Here is a 19,812-nt window from a genome sequence, read left to right on the forward strand (position 1 = left end):
TTCATTTTGCCAGGCAAAATGTTTGTTAGCCTCAGCCAGTCTCATCTGGGTTCTTGATCAAGGTTTACTGCTGACACTAAAAAGTTTAAGGAGATAGTCCAGAAACAAAGCAAAATAGTAAAATTGCATTGCCCCAATTAACTCAATGGTCCCTAGTGTTTCTCAGCCAATTTAAAACAAAAACAAAACAATCAGAGCATACCAAGCAGCTATGTGGGGAATGTGTATGTTACAGATCGCCAGGACTACCACTTGGCAGATACAGTCCTCCTTATCTCAGCCATTTCATAAACTTGATTAAAAAGAACATCACTGTGAAACAAAAGCTACTGATTAAAAAACCAAGAGGATCCTTAAAAAAAAAAGAAAGAAAAAAAAGCCCACAAACCCCAACTTTGTTCTTCCACTAGAGAACAGTTCCTGAACATCAATTTTTTTAAAATAGTTGACAAAATAATACTTCTATTTAAAAAAAACCAATTTTATAATATCTTTATTTATCCGTGTTACTCAAAAGCCTCACTCCTTGCATATTTCTTCAGACACTCTTAACACACACCAGCTACTCCCAGGAGACAGAACTCTTCTTGAAGACAACGCAGATGCTTCCACCCCCATCAGTATTGAACTGGACCCAGTAAACCCATATAAATTCTCATCCTCTTAAGTTCAGTCAGTCTTCCAGCATTGTTTGATGTAACTCTGAAGAATTTTTTATATATATTTTTTTAAGAAAGCAAACAAACATAACCCAAAGACTTAATGAGCCACATTATACCAGTAGACTATACTTTTTGTTGTCTGTATATGAAGCACTCCAACAGAGGGCAAAGAAAAAACACCCCACTTCATTTACTACTGTTTCTTTTCACAGTTTACATGAACATTTTAAAGGAGTGTTAATTTGTCTGTCTCCGATATAAAACTGCAATTACTATCACAAAGAAAAAAATCCAGCTGTAGTGGTTGCCATTAAAATGGCTGTGTTATTTGTTATGAGGTTACTGCATAATGCAAGCAATGTCATCAAACATACACACCTTATGTAAGAATAAATCCCTGAATAAATATGCTTCTTTTAATAAGCGACAGATCAGAAGCAGGTCTCATGTACACACTGAACAGGGCTTTATGAGTGTAATATGTGAGAAGCTTTGATAAAGTTAACATTCCTGTAGGACAAACTATTTTCTGGATCTTGTTAGGAAAGCATTCTTCTGTTCAAGCCAAAACTCAGAGTAGTATGGGACTTCAGAAGTATAGAAAAGCATTCTGCATCATAAATAATTATTTCTGGATGAACACAATAAGTCAGGAAATCTGGGGTTGCAGAGATCTGCAAATCCAGTTCTGTTAAAAAAAAGAAAAGACAATAGGCTAGATATAGGAGTCTGCAGTAGCATCTTAACAAAATAACGATTTCCAGTAAATATACACACAATGGAGGTTAGATGCAGAAGGTGGTAATTAAAGAAATGAAATATCTAAATCATCCTCTGTTTTTCTCAAAGAGAGCTTTATGCTCCATCCACTCAACAGCCTATAATATTTGATGTATTGTGAATACTGAAAAATCAATTACCAACTAAGAGAGTGCGTACATACATGTATATACATACATATAAAACACACATTTTTACATACAGAGAAATAATAGCAAAAAAGGCTTAGTATTTTTACATTTAATTTCCTTAATTTGTTCTCTCTTGTACTTTCAGTCTCAATGGATTGCATTCATCAGTTCAGATATGAATAATTACAGTTTTTTCTCGACTTGCTTATATTTGTAACATATCATAGGGGAATATAAGCATTTTCCTTTAAAGTTTCATCTCCATCAGTCTCTAAAAATTAAATGCCATACTCATTGGGAACTTCTAAATGAGTGCTGCTTCTCCCACGCTGCACTTTCTGCTAGTGCATCCTAAATTTAGAAGGAAATGCTTGTACTCCCCTATTTTCAATACAGTAGCTGTATAAAAGGAAAGTTTAAATCTGCAGTGCCTGAGTGATTATTACTGTTCTGCAAGTCCACAACAGATGACAGAAGGAAGAGGACACCCTCCACTAGGGAGCAGATTTTGTTTGTTCTTTTGGATAGCAAAAACCTTAGGGCTGCCTCCAGTTTGAAGTACTGCAGTTGTGCCCAATGAAGACAAATCAGAGGGCCAAGGGCACAGAAAATGGTCTATAAGGCATCCTAAATTGCATTTAACATATTGCACTGCTGTGTACCATATAGATCTCTCTACTGTGGATATGAGGTATGGGTTAATATTGTTTAAAAAAAGGTTTCTTAGCAATCTTATGCATTCAAATAACTGAGTGATGAGGAAATACAAAACAAATGGATCTGCCTGAAGTGTTTTATTTATAATACCTTCCTCTGTTCCCTCTCATCTTCCCACTGGACAGATATGATTGCATGGATCAAGTTTCATAACAACCAGCTTACTTCAACTCCTAAAATCACCCAAGTTACCAACTCAATTCTATATCCACCTTTTGGAGGATAAAGCAACATAATTTTGAAATTTATAGTATAGTATAGCAAGCCAGAAAAGACAGACTATCTCGCATTATAATGTATGAATCAAGATAAGAAATGCTACTAAGTCAATACTACACAGAAAAGGAGACAAAAAAAATAAAAGTTACCTAACATGGTAGCAACATATGCACAAAAAGCAGTAATCAACTTCATTCGCTTGATGCCATTATGCCAAGCTTATTTCATCACACAAAATGCCTATTTTTTGTTGTTGTTGTGGATTAAATCTGAAGCATGCCCAACTCCTTCTACATAAGGCCTCTGCAATCAGATGCAGGAATCCAATGGCCAATTTCATTACACAGAGACCTATGCTTCCTCTTCTCTCCTCCCTCCCTGCCCATCTCCTGATTCACAGCACTGGAAATGATTTTCTATTTATGAAACAGGTACAGCTCAGACAGTAGGAACACAGGCTCCACTGCATTAACCTACTGATATAACTTGATTCCGACTGTCAGTTAGGATGAAATTTTTGCAAAGATGAGCCTCATCCATCTACGCTCCAAGTTCACTAGATTAGCCTGTGCCTAATCAGAAGCCCCACTGCTTCATTTAGTGCAGTTCATGCCCAAGCTAAGCGTTGACTTTAAGCTCGAGTTTAACACACCTCTCCAGCTTTCCACACAGAGCAGGTTTGCTCCTGGCAAAGTTGAAACATGGGCAGAGTCAGCTTGCTTTTGTCTGCAAAAGACCAAGTAAACACAGTACTAGCTGAGCTTTGTCTCAAAGCCCAGCCAAAAGTTGGTCTCCTTGTTACCAAAGGGAAAATTAAAATCATTAAGCACAAACCTCCCATTTAAGTGCTCAAGAGTAATCAGGAACTTGCTCGATATTAGCTGTAAAACAGACTACAAGTAGCACTGATATTGATCAATGCCAGCCTGAATTAGACCTAGTTCAATGATTTAAAGATGGGATGAAATGAGTTGAAATTGCACTCATTTATAACTAGATATTTTAGATAAATATCAGAATAAAGAATTCATATCAAGTCTTTATTGTTAAGGCTACTGCTCAAAATATTTAATGCTAATTTATTCTAAAAGTAAAATTCATGACAGCTATATGCATATCATTTGTTAAATTTATTGTATGGGTGACTTCGGGAAATACTCTTATTTGTTCAGTCATTGAAATAATTGTTATAGCATCCATTTTTTCTTCCCTCTTAAAAAAAATCATATTTTATTTGCTCTACTATCTCCCAAAGTGTCAGATTCAGTAAAAACCCAATTTTCCACTCTGCAAAAATTACCCCTAAAATGCATGTTTTTAGAGCTTGCATGGTCAAGATGACTGACGGGGCCTTTTATAGAATCTGGCCTAAAATATATTTTAAATTCTCTTATTTTTCATTCTAGTTAAACACATATCTAGTAACAAATTACTGTCCTATACCCAGAATGACTGGAGCACACACATGCGTCTGCATTTCATAGTCATGTCTATTGTGCATGAACAAGAAACAGAAGAATTCATACCAGCTTACAAATGAGTGTAGACATTTCATTTTGTCTCAAAGAATTCACATCTGAAGTATGTCTATTCAATGACACACTAAATACAGAAAAACTGACCCTGTTTATTTTACCTAAAATTACTTAACACAGCCTATTAAACTCAGTTATTCATATAAAATCCACATATCCATATATCCATAGAACCTTTCTGTCCCAAGAAAAGAAAAAGCAAACAAAAAATCCCCAAACACCCCAAATCTATTCCCATTCTGATTGCTAGTCAAGTAATTTAAAAAACATGTCTTCACAATGCTAGAAAAAGAACAACTCCATTATTTCTATCATCTTAAAAAAAAAAAAAAAAAAAAAAACCCAAAATGTGCGTGTGCTAGAACTTAAAACTCAACTGCTATATCTCCCTCTGTAACACCCACTCCCCTCAGATGATTATCATTCTGATAAAAGCATATAAAGGTACAAAGGTAAATGCTTTTCAAGCAGGAACAAGAACTTTAAAGTGTTTGGATTCTTCAAGACGCCCAAACAAATAAGGATCCAGCTCAACCTACCTTAGATATTTCTGGCTCCACTTGTCTTTTGGGTGTCTCTTTTGACTCAGGCCCTTTCGGCGTACAAGTGTTCTTAACAGAGGGTGATTCAATTCCTTCACCTTCAAGTTGCAGGTTAATACCTTCTGTGGGGACAGGATGATCGATACCATTTGGATTCAGACTGCAATGGATAGCTGGGAAAAAAAATACAACAAAGAGGAAATACTGCTTAGGAAAGAACAACCTGACATTACAAGCATTTATCACAAAACATTAATAAATGCCACATGGTAGCTAGACTCAGGTTGGATCATGGCAAAAGAATTGTCCATAGCTGGACTCTGATTCAGGGCTATTTTAGAAAGAAAATAGGCTGATGTGTTGAATTGTTTTCTACTGGCATTACTGCAGAGCCCAAGACTCTCAATTTACAGCTGTTACTAGTGGAGGACAATATATTCCACATATTTATCATTCAGACATACCTTTTTTTTCTTTTCTAGAAAAATATGAATTTTTCTATTACTTTCTTCCTTAACTGCAGTATTCTGTGTCCTAAACAACATGAGGTAAGCTGTGCACAGCAAGTCAGAAGGTCAGTCTCCCCATCCAGCAAAGACTTACCCAGATGATTATCTCTCCTTCAGCACTTTGTACCACTGCAAATTACCATGTTCACCATCCTAACAAGCAAGAGGGATGCACTCTCTAGGAGAATATAATGAGATGTGGACTAATGACAGCAGAATATGGAAAGCAGTCAGGAGGAAAATAAATAAATGCAAACCATACCACAGAAATGCACACAGAACTACAGCAATAGTTTAATTTTTGTTTTCTGTCTGGAATTTCACGGTGCCAGTATTCACGCAGAAGGCAGCCTTAACAACCTTTTTAGTGAGCATACAGAATTTCAAATGTATAGATCCTGAAGCAACTTGTCCTTCATGCAAGTATCTGAATTTTCTTTTCATATTTCCGGGTAATTGTGCTGCTTCTAGTGCCACTCATAATTAACAGTCCAAACTTCCCCCGCATGCAAAAGAACTCTGCTCAAATACTGTGGTGCAATGTTTCACAGACTTCACTAGACCCCCCCCTCAAAAAAAAATAAAAAAATAAAATAAAGTTACCGCTTTACACTTGCTTGGCCAAAGCATGGAAAGCAGGAGGAAGGAGAACTGCCAATTTCTGCTAGCCTAATGATGAGCCCTGAAAGCCTGTCAGAGGAAAGAGGCTCAAGCAGCCTGAGAAGGTAGAGGGCTCTTCAACTACAGCACTTAAAAAAAAATCTATATACTTGAAATCCCAAAGTCTTCAGTGAAAACTCTGAGCCTGTTAAATAACAGCAACTGCTTAGAGAAGGATTAAAGCAAACACCAAAGTCCAGGAAGTTTGTCTTTTTTCCTTGGGACTTGCAAAAATATCTAAATATTTGTGAAATATGCACGATCTGACAAGCACTTCAGCAACTTCATCAGCACATTAGAGATAAAAATGTCTCCTATCTTCAAGTGAAGGAAACATCATGAAGGGTTCATTAACAGCAAGAATATTGTTGTTCATAAACAACAGTAAGTGATAGAAAGCAGTAAAGTACAATGTATTTTATTACAAAGCACAGCTATTACTTTTTTCCCCTTTATAGAAAAAAGGGAATCCATCACTGGCCCCAAAGAAACAGTAAATTAAAGCAAAAATAGGAAGGGAACTAAATTCCAGTATTACTGTGAGTAGCTGTAAGGAAACCCAAAGGCTCAATCAGGATTTGTCCTGAACTTCTTTTACAAGTGTTTAAAAACATCAGAGATATTTCTTGGAATAGTTAATGCACTTAAAAGACAGTATGAAACAGGAGAGGAGGAATCTTTAGGTCAAGTCTCCCCCTACATGCCCAGATCTGAGCCATGCAGAGGCCTTCCACTGGGGAGCGAAACACAGAAGGGAACTATGCAGAGTTTGTAGAGGTGAAGCAGGGTATCTACTGGCTATCCTAGACATTCATAGGAGGTTTTCCAGCTAAAAATCACTTTTTCGATATGGGATCCTCCATTTGTTTAGGCTTAGCATAGATAGCTGTAGTTTTGCCTTAAAAATCATTGAAAATCATCTGGCAAGGTCTTTTGGAACCTGGATGTTTCCTTTAGGTACAAATTTATCAAAAACCAGAACTTTATTTTAATCAATTGGGGGGGGGGGGCACAGAAGGAAAAGGGGTCTACAGCAGCTTCCATACATGTTCATGGATATCATCCTGTCTCCTTTTAATAAAGGCCAGACATTTGCAATTTCTTCTTGACACCTCAAGAGCTGTTACAGATCCTACTTTCCCAAAGCAACTCTAAAGAGTTCCTTCCGAAGTCTAAATTCAGCTGTTATTGGTAGGCCTCTTTCTTTCCCTGTTCAAATCAATTTTGTAGGCTGGCTGAAGACAACACAAAACCAAATCTCATAGTTCTGCCGTGGCACCTCATCAATGAGAAGGGAAAATAAGTGACTATTTTCAGTCACTCCTTTCTACCTACTGGTTTTCCCGGCCATACCATCTGAGTCAAATCACAGTGTGAATACCTAAATCTTAATAATCTCAGCAGTGGCATTTAACTTCAGAGTCTTTTATTTGTGGTTACACTCCACACTTACCCTTCCTTGATTTTGCTCTTACCATTGCTACAAGCCTACAGGGGAAAAAAACTTCCTGAGCATAACTGCTGCTGGATTCTTCCCTTACAAGACCTCCTTCTTGTCAGAGAAAAAGCAAAATTTGTTTTATTTCTGCAGTGACGCTAATAGGATTCACCTGCTCTAGCTGTGCTGCCTTCATGGGCAGATATCTAGACCCTGCCAAGCTGTTACAATGAAGGACTCTTCGGGGCTTCTAAACTCCCAAGGCATGCTTCAATGAGATCTTATTTTGTGGTTGTATTTACATTCGTATGTCTTAAGACTCTAGAAAACTACCTGATCTCTCCTAGCTCAGATCTATCAGAAAGAAACAAGTAATCAGTAAAGATTACTTCGTTTATGCTCCAGACCACAGAAAAAGACAGATACAATCTGCCACAACAGACTTTTCCGCAGCCTGATGCAGATGGAAACTGTCTGTTAGCAGCCAGACAGACTTAAGTCAGCAGTTCCCCTCCTTCATAAAAAATGAGAGCTATCCCAACTATCCTGTAGAAGGTTTCTTTCCAGCACACCCTGCTCCAGAACAGCAGCAGCAGCTGGAAATTAGCAGTGAAAGGCACTTGGTAAGAAATTGGGGGTGGGGGGGAAGAAAAAAAGAAAAATCTCAAACTATCTTCTGCAAAGATCTTGCTTAGCTGAATGGAAAGACTCCTGTGCATACCCTTTAACCACTAATAAACCTCAGCCTAATCCAAATCCAGGCAGCTTTTGGCTGCCAGTCCCCTCTCCGTGCTCCCTCGAAGGAAATCCCAGAGCACAATGGGACCAGGCACTGCCCTGGGGGACCCAGTGCCAGCAGGGAGCTTCCTGTGCACTGCAGCTCCTCCCTTCCCAGGGGCACCAAAACAACGCAGAACAGGGAGGGGGGCACCACCAAAAGAAAAGCCTTCTGGGTTATAGAAGATTTACCATGCATTACAAGAAGCAAATGACCCAGTATTCCTGATAACGTTAGTAAAAGCAGCGCTTGAATAGGTTAAAAGAAATAAATCGTAAGGCAAGATGCTGCTCAAAATGCAGATGGCCTCAGAAAACGCCATTCCAAAGTTACTGATAGAAGAATGGGGGTAAAAAGAAATAAAAAATCTTCATGTGTACTGGGGGGGGGTGAGGAAAACAAAAGAAATCTGCTTCTTTAGCCCTGTCACACAGGCTTAGCTTACCAATGACAAAGCTGGGACTGACTGTGTTCCCTCGGAAGACAACTCTAGAACAAGATCCTCAGCGTGGCAAGGGGAGGAGAAAACAGAGGTGAGAATAAGTATTATCTGTCACTTGGCAAAGCTAATCTCTCTTTTTCAGGAGCCATCATCTGGTGGCTGGTTCTTTTGTTTCGCTCCAATGCTGCCTCCATCTCTCAGGCACACAGAGACTAAGCAGGAAAGAGCATTTGCTTGCACAGATGTGTTATTTCCTGTTGCCACACAGCATATGCATCATTCCATCTCCATGACAGACACAGGTAGAGCTCTCCACCCCTTTTAAATGTCAGTTCACAAACTGTAATTGTTCCCTTTCAAGATTTGTTAGAAGTAGGGGAAAAGGTCAAGGTTTGGTCCATAATAACCTATCCAACCTCTTCTTAAATCAGTACCTTTTAGATCATTTTAGCGAGATAACACCAACTCTAAACTTCAGGATGAACTATACAAAATATAAAGGGCTGACAGCTTCCTGGGTTAAAAAAAAAAATCTATAGAATTGAATTTAAGAAACTCTTACAGAAGAGCATGTATACTATTATCAGTCTCGTGGCTGCCACAAAGTGCCAACTTCATCACAAGTCAACTTTTCCTTTTGAACCTTCTCCAAAATACAAGTACTATTGTGCTCTCTGATCTTCTCAGCTGACTCTTCTTAATTGTAGGGCTCATTTTTCAGGACTTCATGGCATTCTCCTGGAAAAGATTCTCACTTACTACAGACACAGAAATTTCTTGCTAAAATACTTGTTTAGGTTCCTACCTCTCTTCGCGCTGACCTTGGCTGATATCAACACACCCTCTGCATCAGACCATTTTCCTTATACCACCACTTTGGCAATATTCCTACTTTCTCTGCACCTCTTCATTCTACCATATCAAACCAATCTTAAAATTCCCAGACTTTAAAAATCTATCAAGACACCAACTCTGCCTTTAAATGAGTCAATTGTATCAGCCTAATACCATTAGATATCAATAGTATTATTAGATTTTGAAACAGAACCCCTTCTAATATTCTTCTATATAGTCTATCATCCGCATGTCTCAGTAACTCTTTATCCAGTTTCAGATCACTTTGAAATTCTCTTATCCCCAATGTCCTGACTAAACAGTGTGCTAAAAAACCCACCTAACAGCTGGTAACATCTTTCTCTTTGTGCTTCCCAGCAATTGTTACTGAACTTGGACTGAAAACTTTCTGTGGTGGTAATTTTCTTCTGGAGGGCTGCGGGTAGATGGATGTTCTGTATAGCTCTGTCTGCACAGCACTGGCTACATGAGGAATTTTGCTGGCAGACTCAATGACACACATCCACAGATTACTTTTAGAAAACCAGACATTACTTAAAACAAAGGTACTTAAAAGCTCTTGTACTCCTAGCTCAGTGGTATAGCTTATTTCTAAGCTCTGAACTGGCCTGAAGACATCTGCTTTTCCAGAACTTTCAAGAAAAGGCTTCTGAGATCCGTCAAGTTACAGAAGTCTGAAATTCTGTGAGAAAACAATAGATGGAACATCCAGAATGGAAAGATGACCATGTTTGCCCTAAAAAAACTAGAGAAGAAACAAAACAATACCCTAAGTATATTTTTTTCATAGGCTAGAATACAAACCCAAGTCCTTTTTCAGTAGACAGAGCAAGAGAATTTGTTGCCTTCCAGAAGACGCTTTGTGTGGGCAGAAGTTGGTACCCACGCAGATGCCTACGGCATGCATATGCCGTCCCAATGGAGAGTTCTCAGGGCAGCACAAATGCTATACTTCCCTAGCTGCCTTCCTCCCATACGTCTGCCTCACTGATGGCAAGCAGCCAAGAGACAGCTTGTCTGAGCACGCCTGATGTCGTTAAAAAGTCACCAAGAGCAATAGTAAGCTACTGGCATCTAGGGGCATGCCTCGCATTTTACTAGAGGATACTTTCTATGAACCCTGTCCTGAGAAAAGCCTCAGAGGCTTCTCAAAAGATAGTCTTGAAACATCCAAAGAGTTTTGCAAGGGCAGATGGAAAGTCTTAGCCTCTCCATCTGTGGGCCTAAGGCTTAGCAGATAAACCTATGATCAACTGCTGCCTCAGTGCACTCCACTGCCTACTGTGTCAAACATTTCATAACCACTTGTTTCAGTGGGAATACTGCTGGCTGCTTAAAATTTTAAGCAGATCAATTAAGACTACATTAAAGCATATTTGGCAAGTGCTTGAGTTACATTCAATAACAATTGCTCTATTCTGAAAAGTGATCGAGTAAAAATAGCATCTTCTTACTCATCTGTCCTGTTCTCTGTGCATCAGTCATGTGCTAGCTTTTGCTCTTTAGAGACAAAAAGCAGAGACAGGAGCCATCCATCCAACCTCTAACAAACCTTAGAAAACTTTCAAATGTTAAACACTTGCAAACAAGCTCCATTTTGTATACTCATACCAAAGATTTTGTTGTACAATACTAGGAGATAAATCCATCTAAGTCACCTGCTAGTCTCATCATTAAAATGCCACATAGTTGAGAAAGAGAAGTTAGTCAATACATCTAAAATTATAACAGGGACCCTATATAAAGGATCCAAAAGTCTTTTTTGTCATCTTGAATCTACTTGAAGCTCATGAAGATTTATAAAGTCTTTCCAGGAAAGGAGATCATGCAAGACCTTTGGGTTGCAGGTCTCACTGTACCTGTCTGTTCCATCTTTGCCTGATTCTTTGTCAAAGGTCAGCCAAATTTCCAGCCATGCAAAATTCTGCAGTCAGCTTGTTCAATTAGGCAGTTAACTTGTTCAGTTAGGTTTCTACAAGCTTCTATGAGCTGCCTTTCAAAACTAAGTAGTCAAAGAACATCCCCAGGGTTTTTGTTTGATAGCATTTATAGTCCGCTTTAGCTAGTCAAGGATTCAGGGAGATATTCACATAAAGATCTAGTTCTAAACTAAGATGGCTGCTTACACCAAACAAGGAAGAGATGTCCACATTGAAAACCCTTCTGATACTTCCAGAAGTTTTAAATTCATTGGTAGTTTTGAGTATCTCTAAAATACATTAAATTAGATTTAGTGTAGAGATTACATCTGACCTAAGTAGTTGTTACCACCTCTACAATATTAAAAAACAGGATTAAAAACAAAAGCTAGAGATCGTCTTTAAAATTACCATCAGGTTTAGAATTATTTTGACTACTTTATCTGGCAGAAAGCTATTCACAGGAATGAACAAATACAATGCTTTCAAATAACCTGTCTGCCTCATCAGCCAGTTTCCAGTTTTGAGAGCCTGACTGGCTTCTCCCTATAGGATCTCCAGCTGATGCAAGTCAGCATAGTTCCACTGACCTGTCATTTTGGACCACCTGCACCTGTAGACCAAGCTCTGAAGGAATCCTACCTGCTGTTCCTGTTGCCACTTGGTAACACCTGCTGAGTCAGCCAGTGCTGTAGGAAATAAAACAATGCTTTGACAGATTCTTGCTTCTAAGTCCCTTTCCCAGCAACTTCCCCCTCTGGTAAAGCGAACTGAGCTGCAGGATTCTGATGGAAAAATCAAACAAACCTGCTGAGCGTGGCTGAGAGGTAATACAAAACTACTTGCATCTCAAAGCCCTGCCAGTGGAAGTTTAACGCAGAGTTGTTCCTTCAGCAGATGTCAGATTTCCTTTTTCATTTTCTGTGGTGTACTGTGTCCTTGGTTCCTCCTTCTATGAGCAGCTTTTGGTCCTGACTGCTTGGGAAGTGGCAGGCACTGCTCTTTGTGAGGGGCTTTGTAATCCTCTGTTCAACTCGCTTTGCTGCCTGAATGCATTTTATTACAATAACATCCCCATTGCTGGCAACATGCTGGAATGCTCGCAACATGCTGAGGAAGTGCCTTCAAGATTTTGCCTATCTTTATTTCTCGAATCTGCCAATTTAATGGCCAAAAAATCAGTAGCATTTACACAGCCAAGCAGCCCTGAATCAGGCATGATATCTTCTACTTCAGTATAGATAACATGTGGACTAATTATCAGGAACTTCCTGTAAGGCTGAAGTCTTAAAGTACTTTGTCAAAGTAGTGCATGTGCCTAACTGTTTGCTTCTATTAGTCACCATCAAAAAACAGCACCGAGCAATTATAAATAAGCTGTGCCAAAAGCTTTGCCTTGCAAAGTACTGCTGTTGGTGAGCTGCAAGGTTTGAGTTTAAAGCTCAGACAGACATAGACAGCAAGGCTTGGGACACACAGCAGCATACAGCTGCACCCCTGAGATCCTTCCATAGAGCTGCTCATTTTCCAGACTCTATCAGGACTATTAATCATATACCAGATTAATCATCTTAAGAAATGACAAATTCTTACAACATATAAAGTTTACCGTCAAGTGTTTTCCAAGCAGTGGGATATACCCTCCATCTTTGGGGAGCTGAGAGATGTACAGAAGGGCAAGAGAAAAGATGGCTCTGCAGAAAGGAAGCAGGCATTGAACTGGGTCAAGGAGGGCAGGTGTACAAAGAGGATATAGGCAGAAAGGAATGAAGAGTTCAGAGAAAGGTTGTTCATTTTAGTTTGTAACTGTAGATTTAGGGGCTTTAAACCTTTTTTGCCTTCTGAATCATCATCTGCAAAGTTTAAAGTAACTGCACTACTGATGCCAGCTAGCTCTGAACATCTCTAGCTGGCAACAACTGGGCAGTTACCCATATGGTATCATGCCAGTTACTATAACACCCCATTTGCTCTTGTAGATGAAATGCTCTTTTGAATAATCCAAAAGCAAAGAAGGTGCCCATAATTAAAACCAAAGGTTAACACAAAAATGGAGACAGGATTAGACAATCTATTACACTCCACGTGCATCTTCTACACTCACCTCAGCTATAAGAGGTAGCTGATGTAGTAGGGAGCATCATCAGGACTGTATCAGGAAATGAGTAACTCAGTAGTTTCATCTTTAATCAAACTGAACAGAAAAGTTTCCAGCTTCTGTTGAAGCCTATATAAATCCTAAGCATTGAGAGATTAAATACTCCCTATTACTCCACAGAACAATAAGCCCCAAATTAGAAATCATCTTATTTAGGTTTCCTTTGTCTTTAAGTCCATCATCCTACAGGCATTTTATGTATTTAAGTCTACTAAGTTAAAAGATATACTCTTGCATTTTAGACAAATTTTCTACTAGAAACTACCTGTTCATTTTATGTATGGTAATATCCACTTTTTATCACTTTCATTTCATAGATATCAGCAAACACTCTAAACCTAAGTTACTGTTATACCTGAGGAGACAAGCTGCACATTATCACTATGCTAGATAGACCTTGGCACTTTACCAATGCAAGTTCTGCCTTTTGTAACAACAACAGAAATGTGTGTTAAAAAACAGAAAAAAATGACCGGACAGCCAAATTATTTCTGAGGAGTTTTCTTCTTCCATTTTAATAAATGTACAGTGGATACAAGCAGATCTTGAATTCACACTGGTAACAAGGAAACTCATTGAGAAACCGTTTGATTTGGAGAATAAGTACGGCAAGTCTACCACAAATCCTGCACAGATACAGGAGAACAGGAGAATAATGGTGAAGAAGGGAATAGTGAGATACGCAATTAGCTAAGGGAGAATGGATCTTACTGGACACAGTAATAAAGGACAATAAACCATATGCATCACTTGTATACAGGAACATAATTTGAACAATGGACCACAGTACAAAATGGCTGGTAGTTAATTTTGTAAACTAATTTCATCCTTTGTTAATTAGAAGGCTTGTGCTAGCATTTACTAAGCTTCTGAAAAGATAAGTCTTCAGGATTTCAGAGACGTTTGCGAGATGTACAGATCTGCAGTCAGAGAGTGTGCTACAGAAGATAAGATGGAAACATACGAAAAATACAAAAATCACTAAGTAGACAGAGAGGGAGAGACTTAAATTAGTGCTCTCATTGAAAGAAAAGTATCCATCATATCTTGCAGTTGCCAGTAACTAACTGCCTTATACAAATGCCTGATAAAGTACTGTTTCTTGCCCAATGAGAATTTCACAGTGAGCACACAGATGCCTGGAGAGTTGGTGGTATTACAGCACAGAGAAAGGAGACAGAAAAGATAAAGAATATAATGAGGTAAGAAACAAGGCTTTATCAGTTCCACTGTTCCTGAAACAAATTTCTTACCTGCAATCACCTAATAAGCTCCTTCTAAATATTGTTTCTCAAGAGATCAGCTAGTCTCATTTCACCACAACCTACATTTTTAAGAATGCTTCATCTCCAGTGCTATTAGCACTACTACTCAATTCTATTGTCACTAAGTGTTACATCAGAAGCCTTTTCAGAATGCTAGGGAGCCTATCTAGCACATAACATAGGTATCAGCTGCACACAAGCAAATCTTTTATTATGGCAACTGCTGCAGTAGAGGCTTACTGACCCAAACATGCTTCACAAACCTCTGCTTTGCCCTGTTCTACTTCATAAAAACAAATATCTACTGAATGTATGGAATCACTGGTTGAGGTTGGAAGGGACCTCTGGAGATCATCTAGTCCAACCCCCCTGCTCAAGCAGGGTCACCTGGAGCATGTTAGATCACATCCAGGCAGGTTTTGAATATCTTCACAGAAGGAGACTCCACAACCTCTCTGGGCAACCTGTTCCAGTGCTCCGTCACTCTCACAGGAAAGAAGTTTTCCCTTCTATTCAGGTGGAAGTTCCTGTGTTTCAGTTTGTTCCACCCATTGCCTCTGGTTCCATTGCTTAGTACCTCCGAGAACCAAGTACCATCCTCTTGACACTCCCTCCCCTTTAAGGTATTTGTAGATATTGATAAGATCCCTTCTCAGTCTTCTCTTCTCCAGGTAAACAGGCCCAGCTCTTGCAGCCGTTCATCACAGGGCAGATGCTCCAGCCCTCTGATCATCTTTGTAGCCCTATCCTGGACTCTCTCCAGTAGCTCCATGTCTCTCTTGTACTGGGGAGCCAAGAATTGCAAACACTACTCCAGAGGTGGCCTCCCCAGGGCTGAGTAGACCTGCTGGCAACGTTCCTACTAATGCACCCCAGGATACCATTGGCCTTTGTGGCCACAAGGGTGTATTGCTGGCTCATGGTTATCTTGCTGTCCACCAGCACTCCCAGGTCCTTCTCTGCAGAGCTGCTTTCCAGCAGCTCAGCCCCCAGTTTATACTGGTGCATGTAGTTATTCCTCCCTAGGTGCAGGACTCTGCACTTGCCCGTGTTGAACCTCAGGAGGTTCCTCTCCGCCCAGCTCTCCAGCCTGTCCAGGTCTCTATGAATGGCAGCACAGCCTTCTGGTGTATCAGCCACATCTCCTAGTCTGGTGTCTTCATCAACCTTGCTGAGGCAGCACTCTGTACCTTCATCCAGGTCATTGACGAATAAGTTGAACAAAACTAACATAAATGGCTGCAATTCAGCGTGAATCCAGGCTGTATTTGTCATCCCATGTATGATGCACAAAGTCATCAAAATGCAAAGGAAAAATATAGCTATACATCCTCACTAGCATAACTATTTTGTGATCTAGCAATTGACTTCTGTTTTCAGTTCTGGCTTTTTCTCATCTTAAAAGTCACCTTCATCATTCCTTGAGGCTATCCCTTTCCTTAAATATTTAATGAAAAGGCCTGGAAAGTGTTGTCTTTTCTTTCCCCAGCAAAATTCTTCACCTCCTACTGCTTACTCATACCACTGTATCCTACTCACTCCCATACCCTAGCTGATTCTTGTAGCAACAGTTGGCTGAGAGCATGCAATTATTTTGCTAGAGAAAAATACAGGAGAAAGCTTCTATTTACACACGTTACAATTCTTCTTTCTTCACGTTTCTGAAACAGCATTATTAAAAGTCTGCTTCTTGCTTTTACTGGGTTATTTGCAGAGAATCACTCCCAATGCAACTAAAATCCCCTCTAGCAAAGGAAAAAAAAAAAAAAAAAAAAAAAAAGAGAGAGAGAGAGAAGCAGAGGGGAGCAAATGAAGCAAATGAGCAAACGAGTGGGATAACTAATGATCTGAAGCCTCATCTGAGGAGTATGAGCTACCAAGGTTCCAGGTTATATAGAGATAAATAAGACTGCACTAAAGAGAGGTTAAAATCCACCTCAAATATCTTTGTGAAGCCCTGTTCCTATCCAGTTAGGTATTCTTTGTAAGGTTTTTAGATCACATAATTGAACACGGAGTTCACTTCAACCCACGTTCAGTTCTGCTGCCCACCTGCTTGCTGCTGGCCTCACCCAGTAGTAGCAAACATTAGGGTGAATTATTGCTCTGAAGAGTTGAGTAATGAACCTGCTATTCAATGCTGAGTTTAGCTCACGCTACATGGGTAACATCTAGCCACTGATCGTAACTCCTTCATCATTCTTCTAGTCCTTTTGCCACAGGATGCTTCTGAAGATGAAGAGGACCTATCCAAAACTGAGGGAACCTAAAACGTACCCAAGACATAAGCCACAGATGGTGAAAGTCATAGAACTGATTTGCTTTAGTCTTTCCTGAAGGTTTCTCTTGGACCGTATTTCACACTGTTTATGCAGGGCTGTACTGCAGTTTGCAACTGCACCTGCCATAGGGAACTGTCACTCTTCTGGGTGACACTTCTAGAGCTGCAGCCTAACACTAGACCTGCCCTCCACTCTTTCTACCTTCTCCTGTGCCGTAACCCATTGATCTGATAGAGCTGATGTTACCCTGTTGCACAGCAGTATCAGTTCATATGCATCTCTTTTTCCATGTATCTCATATCACTACTCTAGCTGTAAAAATGTTTGTAATTCAGTGCCCTAGTCCCCATCCCTTTTTGCTTACCTAGATTGTCCTGATCAAATTCTGCTCTCAGTTACTTAATCCAAATCTACAATTGCTCTGCTTCATTGATGAGTGAAGCTGCCCTGGATGCAGACAAGATGAACTAAATTATGCCATAAAAATGATCAGGTTCGGCCAGACTAAAAGTACAGTCAGCCCAGTAAGCCATTGCTTAAGGAAACAATGTGAGAGAAGATTGTACATCAATTGATCTTTCCTAGGCAAACTACGAGTGTCTCAAGCTTGAAGGCTGTGCCTAGGCAATTGTGTGTTGTATGAAAAGCTTATTTTAAGCACACAGCCCTACAGCTTAATTGTTGTGCACTATGAACTAGTTCCTTCTTCACCTTCTCCAAAACATTTTTCAATGTCTAATGCTTCTCTTTTTGGTCATGTCTCTTCTAAGCTGAAGAACCATAATCTTCCTGATCTCTCTTAGATAATATTCCATGTCCCTGATCAGCCCTTTTCTGTACTCTTTCCAGTCCTATAATGTCTCTTTTGAGACAAGCAAAACTGCATGAAGCATTCAAAATACAAGAGCACTATGGAACAATATAGAGACAAAGGTTTTTGCTTTGTTCTGAAAACTCTTTCTCATAGTTCCTGAAATTTTCTATTTTGATTATCACCAACTAGATAGTTTCAGAAGACTTCAAAATTACTCCATTTTCTGGCCTAGGACTGTTCAGCCTGGAGAAGAGAAGATACAGGGGGATATCTTAGCAATATGTACAAATATGTGGAGAGGCAAGAGCAAAGAAGATGGAGCAAGACTCTTTTCAGTGGCCCCCAGTGACAGGACAAGAGGCAATGGACATAAACTGAAACACAAAACCCCAACACAACAAAACATTTCTTTACGTGAGAACTGATCAAACACAGGAACAGTGTACTGCTCAGTGCACTGACCAGTATTCTTCCAGCTGCCCTACCTCTGCAAACTAGCTGTCCCATGGGCAGGACCATAGCTCATGGTGCTATCCAGATACCTAAGTCTGCACCCACTTGCAAGCCTTCAAATTTCTTGGACAGAATCCTCTCCAGAGTGATGAGCTGAACAGCATGCATCGATCTGCAACTCTGCACTTACTCACCACTTAGCTACAGTGATTTCTTTGATTTCTCACTGCTGCTCTCCTATGATATCCCATGTGATACAGTAATGCTCAGAAGCACAAAAGGCTGGCATCTGCACAGCTGGCCCTGGCCTCATGCACTGTGCTGCCTTCGAGAGAAACAAAACTACACAGCCTTCTTGAATGCTACCTACCATGCTGGAACCTCTCAAAGAAAGTCTCAAGAAGGAAGGGAAAAATGACCATTTAATCAGCAGTCATATCCACCTGCTACTCAGCCTAGATGAACCAAAGAAACTTCAGTGTAGTGACATTCTTTGTAGCCAAAGCTTAATTTGGAGGTATCTGCTTGCCAGAATGGAATGCACCTCCTGAACTTCAGCTCACAGGCTCCCTATACAATGCTTAGGGTACCTAAGCAAAGAATTTGCAGTCCAAAACAGACTCCTGGACTTACACAGCTACATTATTCCTTTGGGTATAGCTGAGAGAGCACTGACTTTTACAAACAGATGCAATGAGTTGCAATGGAGTTGACTTTTTAAAGGTAGTAACCCAGAGGGCAAACTCTAAGAAGTGGTTCAAGGCAGAAGACTATGTTTTACCACCAAGCTGTATGCACACTGAAGAGGGGGCATGAAGGCAAGACCCATCTTCTGAAGTTAGGCTGTTGCTGAGCAAGAAAGAAGGGACAAGATGCTGTAACCCAAGACTAAGACTGCCGAACAGAAGGGGATGGGAAGAGACTTATGTACGAATACCCATAACAGCTTAATGCATTTTTGCAGTAAATGGTCACTAAATAATACAGAGAAACAGTATTGTGATCAAAGGCAAAGGAACTCAAGTCTTCCCCTTCCCTGCCCTCTGTATGCCTCCACCACTGGTCCTATCAGTCTCCTCCGCTACAATCCAATGTGATAGTTTCAACTGGAAAGGTAGACTTATCTCAGCCCTGCTGGCAGTTCTTTGTGTCCCTCAAGCTAAGGAGCAGTTGGGAACTATTAGAGAAAACACAAGAAATGATGGAAGCACATGCCGTTTTCCAGTGACAGGATTTGTGACTTCTTTGCTCCACAGGCAATTAGGTGTGCTGAAAACACACCTATTAGATCAGATTGCCTGGAAACTTAAGTGTAGGTGCATCTAGCCTGAGCCTGGAATGTGTACAGAAATAAAGCAAGGTTGAGTATCTTAATACTTGTCAAGATTTTTGTAATTCTGGGCACACCCTGGAACAGCATAACAGGTACCTACGCTAACATCAAAGTTGTCCTTTTGATGGTCCTAAACTCACTTTAACATCCTTGGCAGAATTGGCATAGCAAGCTTATGAGCTCACAGCATCTCAAGTCTCTGGGGAAATACATGGCAACATTCAATATGGGTTGAAGTTTGCTAAGCACTGAAGGCTTTCCACCCAAATATATCACATGGCTGAAATTCACAGGACTACTTTGACGTGAGTTGCTTACAG

At 39.9% G+C, this 19,812-nt stretch overlaps 1 protein-coding gene across 2 annotated transcripts in view; it reads right to left on the reverse strand.

The window, feature by feature from the left end:
- The window catches only part of SAMD12 (sterile alpha motif domain containing 12), a 169,264-nt gene that overhangs the window by 146,105 nt on the left and 3,347 nt on the right, over positions 1–19,812 (reverse strand). For both annotated transcript variants that reach the window (XM_062570568.1, XM_062570567.1), the window contains exon 2: positions 4,584–4,759. In XM_062570568.1, the coding sequence (XP_062426552.1) occupies positions 4,584–4,759 (176 nt within the window). The remainder of the gene's footprint in view (positions 1–4,583; positions 4,760–19,812) is intronic.

Source organism: Rhea pennata, chromosome 2, assembly GCF_028389875.1.
Source record: "Rhea pennata isolate bPtePen1 chromosome 2, bPtePen1.pri, whole genome shotgun sequence".
Lineage (NCBI taxonomy): Eukaryota > Metazoa > Chordata > Aves > Rheiformes > Rheidae > Rhea > Rhea pennata.